The sequence below is a fragment of the Schistocerca nitens genome, chromosome 11 (genome assembly GCF_023898315.1).
Source record: "Schistocerca nitens isolate TAMUIC-IGC-003100 chromosome 11, iqSchNite1.1, whole genome shotgun sequence".
Lineage (NCBI taxonomy): Eukaryota > Metazoa > Arthropoda > Insecta > Orthoptera > Acrididae > Schistocerca > Schistocerca nitens.
The window spans coordinates 132,956,970-132,975,555 of NC_064624.1; the positions used below are offsets into that span (position 1 = coordinate 132,956,970).

Sequence of the window (18,586 nt, forward strand, 5' to 3'; positions counted from 1 at the left end):
CTGTGAGTACAGGGCGTGAGTCGTGCTTCGGTAGCTCAGTTGGTAGAGCACTTGCCCGCGAAAGGCAAAGGTCCCGAGTTCGAGTCTTGGTCGGGCACACAGTTTTAATCTGCCAGGAAGTTTCAGTATTGTAATAGTTTCTTGTTAATATAGTGCACAGCTTAAGCAGTGTTTGGTTGTCTTTTGTTAATGTTTACCTTCACTTGCTCCCTGTAGGTCCACCTTCTTGGTGGCAGAGTAGAAGAAATTTCTATTCTTGTTCACCTTCTTGGTGGGATGTATAGAATATGATGAATGAGTAGAAGAAATTTCTATTCATTTGGAACTATGATGATTTATCTATGTCAAAATACATTAGTAAATGTATATAATGTGAAGGTGCTATTAGAATGCTTAATGGCTTGAACACACACCTACATAATAATTGTCAGTAAATCCGTAGCATCACTATCTACAGCTGCCCAGCTGCAATGTCATTTTTTTGTCATTTTTATTTATCCACGAAATCATATCCATGACATGAGATACAAGTTACAGAAATGACTTGTTGAAGCATAATACTTTTTCTTACATTGACTATATGACAGAATACATAAAATACATATCTACATTACAGTCATTCAAGATTGAGATATTAGACTAAATTAAAGCAACATGTGACATAAATTGGTCTCCATAAATTCAGCAACAGAATAAAAACAATCCTGAAGCAATATACTGTTAACTTTCTTCCTGAAAGAGTTTTTATTATTCTTGACTGAGCAAGGTAATTTATTATAAAGTATGCTGCCTATGTGTCTCACACCATCATGGCATTCACTGAGTCTCTGATTATCTAGATGAATGATGCTTATGCCACAGGTGTCATGATCATGAATGTCATTATTTGTTTTGAAGAGATGAAGATTCTTACTGACAAATGAAATAGTCTCTAGGATGTATATACATGGTACAGGTAATATTCCGAGTTCTTTAAAGATTGGTTTGGTAGGTGTGTGCAGTGGCAATCTTAATATGACCTTGACAATTCGCTTTTGCATAATGAATATTTTCCTATTTATTGCCCCCCAGAATGACATGCCATATGAGAGAACTGAGTTCACTAGTGCAAAGTATACAGTTTTAATGGTGGTTACATCACAGCTTTGTCTAAGAATTCTGAAGGCATAGCAGAGGCTACTCAATTTACACAGTAGTTTCTCTCTGTGGATATTCCACTGCAGTGTGTTATCTATCCAGAGACCTAAGAATTTAGTCTCACTCACTTGTTCAATACCTTTCTTGTCCATAATTAGTGGTTCCATATGTGTTGTATGGTTGTTTGATGGGCAGAAGACCATATGAGTCGTTTTTTTTTTCATATTAGGTAGGAGTTTGTTCCCATAGAGCCAGTATAGGAGCCTTTCACTGTTGTCAACTAGGTCAGCTCTCACCTGGTGTGGAGAAATGTTGCAAGAGAGGAGGTTTGTATCATTGGCGAAAAATGCAGGTACTGTTTAGGGTAGGTGTTCTGGGAGGTCATTAATGAAGATAAGGAAGAGGAGGGGACCTAAGGTTGAATGGGAAGGTGGCGTTGTTGAGTGACTGTAGGAGGATACAAGATGACTTGGAAAGGATTTGTGATTGGTGTAAAGAATGGCAACTAACTCTAAATATAGATAAATGTAAATTAATGCAGATGAGTAGGAAACAGAATCCTGTAATGTTTGAATACTCCATTAGTAGTGTAGCGCTTGACACAGTCACATCGATTAAATATTTGGGTGTAACACTTCAGAGCGATATGAAGTGGGACAAGCATGTAATGGCAGTTGTGGGGAAGGTGGATAGTCGTCTTTGGTTCATTGGTAGAATTTTGAGAAGATGTGGTTCATCTGTAAAGTAAACCACTTATAAAACACTAATACGACCTATTCTTGAGTACTGCTCGAGTGTTTGGGATCTCTATCAGGTCGGATTGAGGGAGGACATAGAAGCAATTCAGAGGCGGGCTGCTGGATTTGTTACTGGTAGGTTTGATCATCACGCGAGTGTTACGGAAATGTTTCAGGAACTCGGGTGGGAATCTCTACAGGAAAGGAGGCGTTCTTTTCGTGAATCGCTACTGAGGAAATTTAGAGAACCAGCATTTGAGACTGACTGCAGTACAATTTTACTGCCGCCAACTTACACTTCGCGGAAAGACCACAAGAGATTAGGGCTCATACAGAGGCATATAGGCAGTCATTTTTCCCTCGTTCTGTTTAGGAGTGGAACAGGGAGAGAAGATGCTAGTTGTGGTACAAGGTACCCTCAGCCACACACCGTATGGTCGATTGCAGAGTATGTATGTAGATGTAGACATAGATGTAGAACCCTGTGGGACTCGTGATGTGACTGGTATTATATCTGAATGGGCTGTTCTTCTGTCATTTGTTGCTATTTCTACCAGCTGCCCTCTGTTTGATAGATATGACTGGAACCAGCCATTACAGACTCCTCTTATACCATATGCATCCCGTTTGTGGAGTACTAGTGTGTGGTTGAATGGATCAAATGCTTTTGTCAGATCAATAAAAAGTCCAGAAGCATAATGTTTTTCATTAAATGCTTCTATTATCTCATCAGTAAATGAAAAGAGAGCCTCATTGATTGATTTATTTTTATGAATGCCAAACTGCTGTACTGTTAGTAGGGAGTTGTTTACAAGAAAGGACATTATACAGGTATATACAATTTTTTCAATTATTTTGGACACAGTTGGGAGAAAGGATATGGGTCAGTAGTTGTTGACTTCATGTTTGTCCCCTTTCTTGTGTAACAGAACTATCTTGGAGGTTTTGAGAGTTTGAGGGAAAATGCCAGTATTCATTGAGCAGTTGATTATGTTGTAGAGTGGTTGTATTATTTCATTGGCAACTTGTTTTATTACATAGGCAGGTAGACCATCAAGGCCAGATGAGAGGGAACTTTTCATATTACTAATAGTTAGCAGAACCTCTTTCAACGTTGCAGGTATTAGAAAAATTGATTTGTCAGATCTTATACATTTTGGAGGATAGGAATTTGTTGGTGAAGAGTGACCAAATGATAGGCTGTTAGCTATTCCTGAAAAGTGTTTGTTAAATGTATCATGGATATGTTTGATGTCCATTATTTTTTGGGCATTGTGCTGAAGATATTCTGGTGTTTTTTGTTTGATGTCAGTTCGTAAAGTTTTTCTGACAACATCCGACATTGCTTTACATTTGTTATTAGACTCATTTATGCCCGCATCTCGTGGTCGTGCGGTAGCGTTCTCGCTTCCCACGCCCGGGTTCCCGGGTTCGATTCCCGGCGGGGTCAGGGATTTTCTCTGCCTCGTGATGGCTGGGTGTTGTGTGATGTCCTTAGGTTAGTTAGGTTTAAGTAGTTCTAAGTTCTAGGGGACTGATGACCATAGCTGTTAAGTCCCATAGTGCTCAGAGCCATTTTTTTGACTCATTTATGTATGCTTTATTTGCTAGTCGTTTTGCTTCAGATATTACTTTATGAAGTATCTTCTTGTAATATTTGAAATAACTGTGGAAATTTGTATCATCTGTTTTAATGCTCTTCTCATAGAGTGATCTCTTAGTCTTACATGATATTTTTATACCCTTCGTGATCCACCTGTTATCAGTTTTTCTGGCTGAATGTTGTACTTTGATTTGTTTTAATGGAAAGGGCATATTGAAATGATGACCCAGTATGTCAAGGAATACTGAAGTTTTCTTATCTACATTATCTTCCTTGTAAATGATGTCCCATGATTGAGACTGAAGTAGATTTTTAAACGTTCTAATATTGCTAGGGTCTTTGATGTAGCTTCTTAAGATGAAGGTAGATGATGACTTGTCTTTTAGTTTGCCCTAAATTAAGCAATAACAATATACCCTGATGGTCAGAGATTCCATTGGCCCAATTCAGGGCATTAGTAAATGGAAGAGATTCACAGTCCAGGAATATTGCACCTATACAGCTGCTTGAATTATGTATTATTCTGGTTGGATCATTTACAATGTTTTGGACATTGAAAGTTGCTAAGAGGTTTATGACATCACTCACTGTACACAAAATGTTAGCGAAATTTATGTTAAAATCACCACACAATATAATTTCCTTACCTTTGGATTTGTAATAGTACATGATACTTTCAAGCCTGTTCAGAAACTGGCTTATGCTGCTGAATGCAATACATGATCAGATTAGGTGATTATATGTTCCACAATTTAACAACATAATATGTGCTCAAATGTAGGAGTTTTTACTCTTAGGTACTTCATTTGAGATTGATTTGCACCTCATTGGCGACAAAGTGGTGTATTCTACACACAAAATTCATGTTACTGATCAGTACATACTTAATTCTTTTCTAATTTGGCATTCTAATTTGACATCTAGTGATGTTATTCTACTTCTGTTTGTTTTTTCCATTACTGCCAGGTTCTATCAAAAAATATTCAATAATTCATTCAATATATCTTGGATTTATTTTCAGAAGCACATCGCAAATCCAGAACCACAACAGAGTGACTACTAGGGATAGGCAACAGCCAGTACCCAAGATCATTATTTTTGTTTTACCATCTGCGCCAAAATTAATGTGTCTGGTAATATATTAATGTTATGTCACTGTCTGTAGTAGTATGATAGATTGTGAAAACCCACTGTCATAAAATGTTTATTGGTGTGGATGACACTTGTATCTCTTGTGTTGGAGTTACTGTTGCAATGAATGTGATTTTTTAGTATGAAATGTTAGAAACAACTGCAGTAAAATAAGTCTGTTTATTGCAAAAGGAGTTATGTCTTTTACATATATTGTATTGCCCCATTTTTTCTTTTGTGTGTGTGTGTGTGTGTTTTTGGAAAGGGGGGGGGGGGGCACACACTTTTGAGAAGAGTTCAATGGTCCATCCGGTAATGATTATAGGTCAATGAATAATATTTTGTGGCTTAGTTGCTTACATTTCTTCAAAAGTAAAACTGTGAAAAGTATGAAATCAAAATATTTTGTGACTGGTTCTGCATGGAATGTGGAATTTTTTGTTATAATTTATTCAATTATTCAGAATTTATTCGCTTACTGTGAACTGTTAGACATCAGCTGTTTTAGGTATATTAGTGACATGTGAACATTTTTGCCTCATCAAAGATTCACTGTGTATATGTTTAGAATAAGGTATAATGAGCCAATTGTAACACATTCGGCCAGTGATACACAGCTTCTTATTTGGCATGTGTTCAGTTCTTTTTCCTTGATTCTTTCCACGCGTCACCTCTCCTCTGCTTGTAACTTCAGACTGATCAGTCTGTGAGAGTACATAATGGACTATGAAAATGAACACTTAATTACAACAGTTTCTTCTAGGTATGTTCAGTTTGGTTTGACCTTTTGGATGTGACATGATCTGGAAGAAATAAAACAAGTAGAAGTAGTAACAGTTATGACCAGTGCTTGATTTATAAAAAAAGAAGAGGTACCAGTACTGTGACTTACCAGAGGTATCGGTATGGCATACCATCACAAATCGAGCCCTGGTTATAACAATAAAAGCAGTTGTTTGGTTTAAAATAGTGATGCTAGTAACTGTACCTGGATTTCTTTGTCTTCTCACAGCAATGAATAGGAAGATTTATGTTTGACAGTGTTATGAAAAGGATAGTTGCTGCCCACCATATAGTGGAGTCACTGATTCGCAGATAAGCACAACAAAAAGACTGTCAAACACAGCTTTTGGCTAAACAGGTCTCCACTAGATTTAGATAGCACACAACACAACACACAACACAACACACAAACGCAACATCACAGATGTGGCCACAGTCTCTGGCTGCCAAGGCAAGACTTTGAGCATCTTGCACTGCTGCTAACATTCTGGCCTTGGCAGCCAGACTCTGTGGTCAGGTATGTGTGTTTGAGTTGTGTTTACGCACACTGCCACTGCCACCAAAGAAACAGATAAACAAAACTGGTCTTATGAATTTTGTGTGGTGGTGGGGAGGGGGGGGGGGGCAGGGAAGGTTTGCACTGCTCACATGGAAAAATCTATCTTAGTATGTGTTAATTAAGAAATCCCAACTTAATCATGGATCTGCCATTATAAATTTATCATTGAGTCAACATAGCAGAATTAAAAAATAATTTGTAAGTGATGAACGAAATCAAAACATTCTGTGATTGACTCTGCATATGATCTGAACCCTGTCACATTTGTCTTTTTTGTTGTAATATATTTTGCTACACTGATAACTGTTTAGTATTTCAAAAGTAATCACCATAGCTGTGAATACATTTATGCCCCTGTGAGACAAGATGGTCAATCACTTCATGGAAAAATGTTTGCGGTGTTCTACGAAACCATTATTGTACCCATGTGTGCACCTCTTGGTGTGAACCAAATGAAGAATGTTTCTATAGGGCTCCAAAAATATGGAAATCACATGAGGAGAGATTGGGAATGTATGGAGGTTGTGTGAAGGCTTCCCAGACAAAACTCTGCAGCATAGTTTAAGCAACATGCCAATAAAATGCCTGCCAAGGCTGTATAGAGTACGTTGTAGAGGTTTCACTGTGAAACACATATTCTCCATAAAGTCCCAATCTCTCCCCATGTGATTTCCATATTTTTAAAGTGCTGAAGAATGAGATTCATGGCTGTCCGTTTGCTTCAGATAAAGAGGTGCATGCCTGGCAACATTTTTCCGCAAAGGCTCTGACCATTGTAAGGCAATTACAGTGGAATAAATGTGTTAACTGTGGCAAGTGCCTCAGTATTAATGTATAGTTTACTTACTTTTTTCCACCTTTTTCATATTAATTTGACTGCCCTTGTATGCCACTCTCTTAAGTTTGCTTTTGTAGATCTGTGTACTATGTACACAAGTGCTCTCTTATTATTTTACAGTATTTTTTTTTTTAACACCGTGTTCCCCTCAGAAACTTGCAGCTGTGTGCTGGGTTAAAGATTTCCCAAATTTGGTAGGTTTTCGTAATCCAGTTAGATTATCTCCAGTGCTAAAGCAATCAACAGTAGCTTCATAAACTCTGATTGACATGCACCTATTTGGATTTGAGAACTGTACACTCCTTTTTTTTAAGGTGGGAACAGCAGAATACATACTTCTATTGTACAGATGAGGAACTTGAAACTAAGCAAGTTGGAGTAACTCCATTTGCCTTAAGTCTACTCATTAGACTACTTTCTTACTTCATTTTTATATTTTGCTGGTAGTAGATGTACCACATTTACATAAAGCACCAAAATTCCTATTTAGGTGATGTTTCAGTAAAATTCATTATCTATCACTTTAACTGAGTTCTGCTAATGGCATTGGTATAGTTAATTTTTCACTGTACATGTTCTTTTAAGAGAAATCTGTAACTTTCTTTATACAGTAGCCCAGCAGCAGTGAAACTTCAATGTGTATAAACAGTGAAACTTTAATGCATAAAAACTGTCAAACTAGAATGTATAACGACCTTGTGGGAGTACTCACTACTGAAGATTCAATGAACACGCCAGCCAAAGTCGGAAAGTTACGAAATGAACCACAAAAAGTGAACAAACCATTACACGGTGAACTTCCGACTGCTAACATTGTAAAATACGGAAAAATATGCGTGTTAGGCGATAGCCACGGCCGTGGAATTGCCGCAGTGCTAACGGAAAAATACAATTACAGGGCAAACGGTTTCGTGAAGCCTGGGGCTCCATTAAGTGAGCTGAAAAACCTTACAAAATTACGTGAAGTAAGTAGTTTGTGTAAGGATGACTTTGTTGTATTGCTGGGAGGATCAAATGATGTATATAGAAATGAGTCGTTCAAGGCTAGAACAGAATTGAGAAAATGTCTTAATACTTTATCTCACACGAATGTACTCGTTCTAAATATCCCGCATCGTCACGATTTACCGAGGTGGTCATGTGTAAACAGTGAAATTCATGCCGCAAACAAGAGTTTCAGAGAAATATGTTCTCACTTTGTAAATACAGACGTTATTGACATAAACAGTTTGGAGAGAAGGCTCCATACAGTTCACGGTCTTCATTTGAATGCATTAGGAAAGGAGGTACTTACGGAAAAAATTTTTACTCGTATTTCGCGGTGCAATGAAGTACCCAGGACAAGTGGAAATCGATCGCAAGTAACAAAGCGTTCTTTTCATGCAGCGAACAATATAGCCATGAAACAGTGTCAAATCACGAAATGGTTTAAAACCAATAGGCCAGAAAGTAACATTCAAGCTGGGAAACAAACTCAGATTACGAAATGGTTCAAGCCAAAAAGAAATGAAGCACAAATTTTGCAAGCTCCAAAAATACTGGAAGAGAAACAAGCTGCTGTATGTGTGTCTTCCAGAACAAGGAAAGCTCCAGAGAGGAACAGTGATTTTTTATGGCTGGCACCAGGGAAATCACTTCAGCACCATCCAGATCCAGTGCCATCAAGAATCTAACTATAGATGTAAGTACACAACATCTAAGTGACAAACAAATATACAAGCCAAGTGAGCAAAGTGATGGGCTGCTACACAAGAATCCAGACCTACCCTTTTGTGAGGATGGCTCATTATTAAATATTAGGTCTTTAAAAAATAAAATTGATGATCTTAGTAATAACTATATAATGCATTGTAATATAAATGGTTTAAGTGCTGAATACTCATGTGACAGAAGCTCTAAGTTTGATGAGCTACAAGTTTTTTATCTGAATTTCTAAGTGTTAAAGTAATTTGTTTAAATGAACACTGGCTTAGTAGTGATATCATAAAAATCTTAAATAAAATTGAAAACTTCAAGGTAGCTACCAGCTTTTGTAGGATAAATAAGTCATGAGGAGGTTCATGCATACTCATTCATTCTGATTTAGATTACCATGTAAGATGTGACTTCAATTGTTTTAATGAAGAGTGTATTTTTGAAAGTTGCTGTGTTGAGTTAAGGACTTAAATGTTGTTATAATATCAATTTATAGAATCCCAGGGAAGGTGACAACTGAGCATTTCCTACGTAAATTTCAGAGTTTGTTAGAATACCTCAGTAAAGAAAAAAGGAAAAAAATTGTGGTTGCTGCTGATTTCAATATCAATGTGTTGAATGAAACATGTGAGGTATCAAAATTTACAGACTTAATAAAAAAATATGGCTTCAAATTAAATTTTTCTGAATCTACAAGAGAAAATGCTCAGTCAGCCACATGCATTGACAATATTTTAATGAATTACGTATTTGAAGATGGATATAAATTTTGTCTAGATCTAGGAATTTCTGATCATTCAGCATTATTCATTGAGCTACCCAGAGCAGGTAGAGAAGTCTCATGTAAAAAAGCTTATGTAAAAAGGATCTTCAACCAAGAAACTTTGACTCTATTCCATGATAAGCTCAAGGAGACAGAATGGCACTTTGATAAAAATATTTCATGCATGGCAAATTTTGAAGCATTTCTAAGGTATTTTCTAAGTGTTTTCAATGAAATGTTTCCACAAAAAACTTATTTTAATAAAATGACAAAATTAAAATGGATCACTAAAGGTATAAAAATCTCCAGTGCTAAGAAAAGGCAGCTACATAAGGAACTAAGACATAATAAAAAATTGAATTTATTGAATATGTTAAATGATACAAAAGTACATTTAAGAAAGTTGTCAAAGCAGCAAAGAAAATGACAAATAATAAATTAATCTTAAAACATGAGAATAAATCAAAGGCAGTGTGGTCAGTTGTAAAACACGAATTAGGTATTAAAGCCTCTAGACATGGAATTAGTAAAATTAATCTTGAAGATGAGATCATTGTAAATCCGGCTCAAATTTCAGAATGCTTCAATGAGTTCTTCATTAATGTAGTGAAACCAGAGGTTAATATTGCACATTATGGGAACAATGTATGTCCCTTTGGACTAAATCATAATTCTGAATGCCTCACAAAATTCAAAACAGTTTCAACAATAGGTGTAGAAAAAAATTATATTAAAACTAAAAAACAAAAATTCTGCAGGTTGGGATAGAATACCAGCAAAAGTCCTTAAATTTGTGTGTAAAATAATAGGATACTCACTATCTAAAATAATAAACCAATCCTTTGAACAAGGAAGCTTCCCAGAGGTGCTGAAGTATGTGGAAGTAAAACTATTGCTCAAAAAAGGGTCAAGAGAGGATATGGGGAATTATCGTCACATCTCCCTCCTTCCAGCCCTTTCAAAAATCTTTGAAAGTGCTGCTGCTAAGCAGGTTCGAAATTTTATCGAGAAATATGATATTATTACAGAAAACCAATTTGGTTTCCAGCGTGGCAAAAGTACTACTGATTCAATTAACAAGTTTATTGACAAGATCAGCACATCATTAGACAACCATAATAAAGTTGCAGGAATCTTTTGTGATCTCACAAAAGCCTTTGACTCTGTAAATCATGCACTGCCTATCTATAAGCTTGACAAGTATGGGATCAAAGGTAATGTTCTAAATTGGCTTACTTCATACATATCAAATAGGAAACAAAGAGTGATTGTCTCATCAAATGCAGAAAATTACTATTCAAAATGGAAAACAGTAGCCCAATGTGTCCCTCAAGGCTCGATTCTAGGACCTATTTTGTTCTTGTTCTATGTTAATGATTTACCGAACAATATAAATGATCCATCGATTTTATTTGCAGATGAAACATCTGTATTAATTGAAAACCAGGAGCCAGAAAACATCCCTCTCTACATAATAAACACAATGAACAAACTAGAAACATGGTTCCAACTGAATGGATTAAGATTGAACATCCCCAAAACCCACATGGTCCAGTTCAGAACAAAACAGTCAAAGCCCCAAGAAATTAAAATAACTCATAAAAATCAGGATATAGAAGAAGTAGATTCTGTAAAGTTTTTGGGGTTAAACCTAGATAAAAATTTAAATTGGAATAAACATTTTGACTACCTGTTAAACAAATTATGTAGCTTTGCATTTGCTATGCAAATATTAGCTGGTGCAACAGACATGAATACAAGGAAAATTGCATACCACGGCTACTTTCAATCCGTTGTAAGGTATGGTATTATTTTTTGGGGAAATTCAAGCAATATATTGCGCATACTAAAGCTACAGAAAAGAGTGAGGAACATGTGTACCGTCCATCCAAGGACATCATGTCGCCCACTATTTGAAATACAACAGTTATTAACAGTTCCCTCCTCATACATCTTTGATATTATTATCTTTCTGCATAGCAATTTAGAGTTATTCGAGAAAAACTGTTTCAGTCACTCATATAACACAAGAAACAAAGACAATTTTATGCTTCCCACTCATTGGTTAAAGTAGTAGACTAGCCTCCACGTGGTGCACCCCGGGCAACGTGATTATATCGCGGCTAAATAGTCTACAAACTTGGCTACCAGACTATCCTTTGGGATCTCCTGGTAATTCAAACATGCAACGAAGTGACCAAATGAACGATTCCTTTGGGAACCATCCGACTAGAAGATTGGGCCCATCAGTCCGGATCTGCCAGCTAAATATTGAGGGAATTAGTCGATCAAAATCTGAATATCTTTCAAAGTTTCTATTGGACAATAGCATCGATGTGGTACTCCTTCAGGAAACACATACCGACTCACAGGAAGACTTACAAAGAAGAGCACGTATTCAAGGCTTCCAACAAATAGGCGCAACATATCATCACGCCTATGGCACCGCCACATATGCCCAATCCGATATTGAACATGCACACCTGCTGTCCACAAGCACAGAAAACAACACCCATGTTGTTGATATAAAAGTAGACAACATAAGACTTATAAATGTCTACAAACCACCAAACCAAATCTGGACAAGTATTGTACTACCCACACATGAACACCCAACGATATATGCCGGTGATTTTAATAGCCACCATGAAATGTGGCGATACACCCAAAATAATGAACATGGAGAAGTGCTGGTGGAATGGGCCGACGAGAACAATCTACATCTTATATTCGATGCCAAGGAGAGGGGCACATTCCACTCGGCCACCTGGCGCAGGGACTACAATCCGGACCTCTGCTTTGTAACTACCGATAACGAGGGAAAACCAGTGCCTATACATAGAAGGGTTGCCACAGATTTCCCACACAGCCAGCATAGGCCTGTTATTTTAGACATCGGTGTCACTATACCCCTGATACGGTCCTTCCCTCAACCTAGATGGAATTTCCAAAAAGCTGACTGGGAGAAGTATTCAGCGGACCTTGATAAATGCATCCGGTTTATACCGTCACTACCTAAATGCTACAATCGTTTCAGGAAAGCTATAATTACCACAGCTAAAAAACACATTCCTAGGGGGTTTCGAAAAGAATACATCCCAGGATGGGATGCAAAATGCCATGAGCTATATGAGGATTTTACTAGTAGTGGTGACCAAGAAATAGCTGATGACCTCCTCCACAATCTAGATTCCGCAAGGAGACAACGATGGACTGAAGCAACTGAAAGAATGAATTTCACTCAACCAAGTAGGAAGGCATGGAGTTTGTTATGTAAACTCAGAGGTACGACGAGACTAGCCCAGAAAAATCCAACCATAACACCAGAGAAAATTCAAATAACATTGTCGAAATATCAAGAGCTCCGAGAGACAAACCACATACCAGGATGATTAAGCGCGAACTCAGAACACTAAAAAAGAATACTCTAAATATACCAGAGCTTTCCAGACCATTCACTGAGGATGATGTCATTACTGCCCTCAAGGATATGAAACCGGGCAAAGCCCCAGATTTTGACAACATACATCGAGAATTTCTAACCTATGCTGGAAAGAATGTAGTCAAATGGCTGGTAAATTTCTTTTCGAACATTTTGACTACAAACCATCTCCCTAGAGAATTCAAAAAGGCAAGAATAATAGCTTTGCTGAAACCAGGGAAACCAGCAGACCAACCGCTAAGCTACAGAACAATAGCACTTCTTAGCTGTACATACAAACTTCTCGAATGACTTGTCCATAATCGAATTAGCGGCATTATTATGGAGAACTTACCTATAGAACAGGCAGGCTTCAGACCTGGCCGTAGTTGCTGTGACCAAGTTCTGGCATTAACATCCTACATAGAGGCTGGATTTCAACAGAAATTGAAAACAAGTGCTGTATTTCTAGACTTAACATCTGCATATGATACTGTTTGGAGAGATGGAATAATTTACAAACTCTTGAGAGTGATTCCTTGCCAGATTGTAACATCCTTAATACATAATATGCTGAGTAACAGAACCTTCCAGGTCACCCTAAACAGAAAGACAAGCAAAACAAAACTTATTAACAATGGGCTTCCGCAAGGCTCTGTATTTGCCCCTCTTCTGTTTAACCTCTATATAGCAGATCTCCCAAACACAAAGTCAAGAAAATTTTGCTATGCGGATGACATAGCACTGGCTACCAGAGACAAGTATCTCTTCAATACAGAGGAAGTCCTTAATAATGACGTTGAAATACTATACAATTATTTCAAGAAATGGAGGCTCAAGCCAAACCCTAACAAAACTGAAGTATCTACATTCCATCTTAATAACAAAATGGCAAATGAAATTATTAACATAAACCTCGGAAACACCAACCTCAAACATAATAAGTTTCCAAAGTACTTAGGTATAACATTGGATCGCACTCTTTCTTACCAAAAACATCTGGAGAACACCACTGCAAAAATTGGAACACGGAATAACATCATCCAAAAACTTAGCGGTACTACTTGGGGAGCTAACGCAAAAACATTACACACCTCATCTATCGCCTTAGTGTTCTCTGTGGCTAAGTACTGCACTCCAGTCTGAATTAATAGCTGTCACACCAAACTTATTGACAGGCAATTAAATAACACAATGAGGTTGATTTCTGGAACTGTTAAATCAACGCCCACGAACTGGTTACCGGTGCTATGTAATATCCTGCCCCCGGACCTGCGTAGAAAAGCGGCCCCACTGCACGAATTCAGAAAGATTGAGACAAAACCAAAACTACCAATTAAAGAAGAATTCTCACAACTGCGACACACTCGATTGAAATCAAGAAAGCCACCCATACGCACAGCTGAGCAGCTTCAAAATAATAACTATGACCACATGAAACAATGGAGACTAGATTGGAACAAAAGACAAATGACCAACTACAGACCTGGTTTGAGAGCTATAACTGCAACATCTCTGGAATGGAACTAACACGGAAAACATGGTCCGCATTAAATCGAATACGTACTGGACATGGCAGGTGTGCGGATTCACTACACAAATGGGGAAGAGCGATGTCACCAGAATGCGACTGCGGTGCCCCTAGACAGACGATCCAACACATCCATGGTGAATGCTCCTTGCGAGCATATGCAGGGAACTGGTCCGACTTCCTGGAGGCATCCCCATCGGCGCTAGAATGGATCTCAAACCTCGATATAACCTTTTAACTGACCAATATAAACATAAATTATATTTATGATTGTTATAAGATTTTAATGTCTAACACTTGATGTATTAATGTTGCATGTATAGCCATACTAGCTCCATGATTGCATTGAATTCAGATGCTCCCAGCAAAGTAATTTGCTCAGAACCACCCATTAAAAAAAACACTGTTCCTTTCTTGTTCTGGCAGACTCTCATGCAATGACTTCTTTGTTTTCATCCAAATTCTGTGTATTTGTTTTCTGCAGTGTCCTACTAATATAATTGAACATTTGTAATACTGTCCCATGAAAGAAATGTAATTGCTTCCTTTTTCATCGATTTGTCTATGCATTTGTAGCAGTTATAGTAAATATGAAAACATGACCAAAGAATGTAATATTTAAATTTTTAGTCATTGCATGGAATATAAACAAACCGTGACATATTGAAATCATGTCATGATACCAGTTACATCTTATCAACTATTTATCATGAAATAAACTAGAACTATTTATTCAATGTGGTTAAAAGATAGTATGACATTCCCCCACTGCATTTTTTGTAGATTACATGCAATGCATGTCGTGCACTCACGAGATACTTGTTTGTTATCCTGTATGTGCTTTCTGAATTTACCTTCCAGTTCATTTTTATAACAAAAAGTGTACTAAATATAGCATGAACATAGACATCATGCTGCTCTACAGATCAATATGTTACATCGAGCTCCAAATAGCTTGGCAGCCACACAGCACCAGGTGTGTCTACCTTTTTGTTACGAAGGAGTGACCATCTTAGTATGCAGTAATCTCTGAACAGTGTGCTTAGTACACTATCAGCAGTTGCATTAATTGTTAATGGGGTGATTTTCTTATTATCCACTTCAGTCAGTAATATTATTAGTCATACTGGGATGAGCTGTCGGTACGATCTTTTGCAGACTCGCTAACTGTAGCTTAGGAGTCCTGTTTTTGAGTAGGCCTCATTCATTGAACTGAATCCCCCCTACCAGATAGTGCTCACACACAACGAAACCCCCACCACTTCCACTGTACCCACCCATACAGGTATAGGACAATACTTTACTCTTAACACTCTGCTTTCATATTCAGCTTGGCCAAAAGTAACCGAACTGTCACCTAGTCACCCTAACCTAATCCTCTGGTTACACTACAGATCAGTCATCACAACAAAATGCCTATTCAATCTTGTTATGTCAGTGTTCATTTAGGGTGATAAAGTAGGTGTTTACACAACCTGAAAATTAATTTGCATAAGAATAAAGCATCTGAAATGTAATGTTACAGAAGAATGGTAAAGATTATATGGGTATACTGGATAACTAAATAGGTGGTACTGAATAAATTTGGTAAGAAGAGAAATTAATGGCACAACTAAAAAATGGGACTGACTGTTAGGACACATCCTGAGGTATCAAGGTATCATCAAGTCAATTTGGTGCTGAAGGGAAGTGGGTGGGATAAAAATTACAAAGGTGGACCTAGGGTTGACTACTGGAAACAGGTTCAAATGGATGGAAGTTTTGCCTTATAACATAATGTAATGGAAGCTGTAACTTATAAAAAAATGTATCCAAGTGTCCTGAATAAGTTAATTACAGTTACAGCCAATGCTTTTAAGTGTGATATACTCACGGATTTTTGCATCAGTACAAATTGTCAGGATTGCTTCTAAAGGGTATCAAATATACATTTATATCATTATTTTCAATTAACTATTCTCAGTTCCAATATTTACTATCAACAAACATTTGATATAATAGTCAGTGGATGTAGACCCATCTATAACATGGTTCCAGCAGGTTAAAAAAAAAGACCATCCAAACAGCCCTTGAAGGCCCAACAGTACTGACTGGCTGCTGTGTCATCCTCAGCCCTTAGGCATCATCACTGGGTGTGTATATAGAGGGGCATGTGGTCAGCACACAACTCTCCCAGTCGTTGTCGGCTTTTGTGACTAGTGTCACTACATCACAGTCAAGCAGCTTCTCAATAGGCCTCACAAGGCTGAGTGCACCTCATTTGCCAAAAGCACTCAGCAGACCTGGATTGTGACCCATCCAAGTGCTAGCTGAGCCCAACAGCTCTTAACACTGGTGATCTGATGGGAACTGGTGTTACCACTGCGGCAAGGTCACTGGCCGAGAAAAATATTGGTTTCATTTTTTATTGTGTTCTGACTAAAGGAAACTAGGGTGCAACTGTCTTCCACACATTCCTTGGTGTATTACATAACTCACAGACTTCAGTGTGTTTGCACAGAAAACATTACATACAAAATAATTTTTAATCATTATGGGCTGCAAATATTTATGTTTTCTATGTAGTATTATCACTCCTAGCAGACTTGTATGTTTGTGAGATTTTTTATTTAAGTGTTACAAACTCACTGATTAAAAAACTGACTATTTAGAAATTGCTTTCCCACAAATAAAGAGTATTTGATATGTATTTCAACACAGGAAGCAAGCTGTACAGAATACTCCCTCAAGGCAAAATTCACATTCTTTGGCAGTACTTTGTCAGTGGTGTTACTAAAGCAATATACCTTATGCCCTTGGTCCCTGCAAACCAAGTTGAACTTGGAATATTAGACAATGAATGCCAGTGTAATAAAATCTCAATCAATACTGTAATGTTTAATACAATTATAATGCCACATTTTGCTCCTCTTTAATCTCGGTGCATTTCCTATGCCACAACCGAATAATAAATCTGTAAAAATGCAATTGTAACGATCACATTACAGTGTGTAGATATGCTATCAATACTGTACAAATTACAGCGAGTACTGTTATTAGCTAATAAAAATAGACACTACATTAACCATCACTGATTAGCGTGTTTATGACTTTAATGTAGAATAGAAGCAAATTCTTCAGAAAATGAGGTGTTAATATACAAAGAAAAATCTTTATACACATATCAAAATAAGACTTTAAAGCTGCATCAGAATAATGGCCACAAATGGTGAAACTCAATAAATGTACTGAGAGCTGTTCTTCACTTGCTGATAGGAAAAATAAAACTACCTTAAATGCGCACATCGTAAGCTATTCATTTTACAAATCTTATATATTTTACTTACCATCCCATGATTGAATACAGTAATTTTCTGAGTGCTGCCTTAACACACTCTTCCATCCCATGTATCTTAAATAAGCCAATAATCTGTAGCCATCCTTAAAGCACTTAACAATGTCTTCTGCTGTATTTTACGCGCATTCCTGAAGCATGCAGCATCAGTATTTGGGCATAGTCTGACAGCGTTGAGACAATACTCAGTAGTTGAAGTGGATGGGGTAACTTCTGTGAACGATGTTACTTCCCAAGTTTGGTGTGGGAACAGTCTTTTGTTGATTTTATAAAGTTTTGTCAAATTATAGATAAAATAAGACACCTCTTTTAAATTACATATTTACAGTTCATTAATGACGTTACTATAGGTAAACATGTATTCGACATATTTACAATGAGAATCATCACATTCGTTGATGTACTTCATTGGAAATCCTATACAATTTCATTATGAGGAGCATACGATCTGCTGAGTTGGAAGCTGCCTCACCCCTACCGAAGGAAGCTTGCCACCTACTGATCAGCCCACCACTGGCGAGCACAAGCAGAATCGTGACTGATGCAGGTCAGCGCGCAAATGGGTGTCACAGCAGCCTCCCAAATTAAAGATCCCTCTCAACAACACGTAGGCCACTGACACTCCAGGGGACATCCACAATGATCACTCTGATATGAAAGGCAAAAAGGTGATGTTGGCCAACTGCACAACATGAATGACAGGGGCCACCTGAGAGGATAGAGTCAGATCAACTTGAACAGCGAAGACTGACAAAACAGTGATAACTGATGAAGTAATGCTCTAAAATGGGTAGCTGGCACAGCAGGAAGAACTGGATCATAATATTAGCAACTTCCAAGAAGATAAAAGACACTGAAGACTGAATCATCTGTCAGACACCATGGCAGACGATTTTGGCCACAATACTGGAAATGAAAAGATTAGTCCCAGCTAAGGCTGAAACCCGAGGAAAAAATCCCAAGGTGTAACATTATTTACTTGCCATTTTCTTATAATATTTTCTTTAGCTGTTCATGTACCACATATAAATTCATTGTTGTCTTTTCTTTAGCT

General features: G+C 37.5%; 1 protein-coding gene across 4 annotated transcripts in view; it reads right to left on the reverse strand.

The window, feature by feature from the left end:
* LOC126213048 (uncharacterized) overlaps positions 1–18,586 on the reverse strand; it is a 372,240-nt gene that overhangs the window by 279,121 nt on the left and 74,533 nt on the right. The window contains exon 1 of one of the 4 annotated variants that reach the window (XM_049940622.1): positions 4,125–4,259. The exons of the other annotated variants lie outside the window; for them this stretch is intronic. Coding sequence (XP_049796579.1) covers positions 4,125–4,146 — 22 coding nt within the window. The 5' untranslated portion in view covers positions 4,147–4,259. Of the gene's footprint in view, positions 1–4,124; positions 4,260–18,586 lie in introns of those variants that run through there. 4 annotated transcript variants of the gene reach the window in all.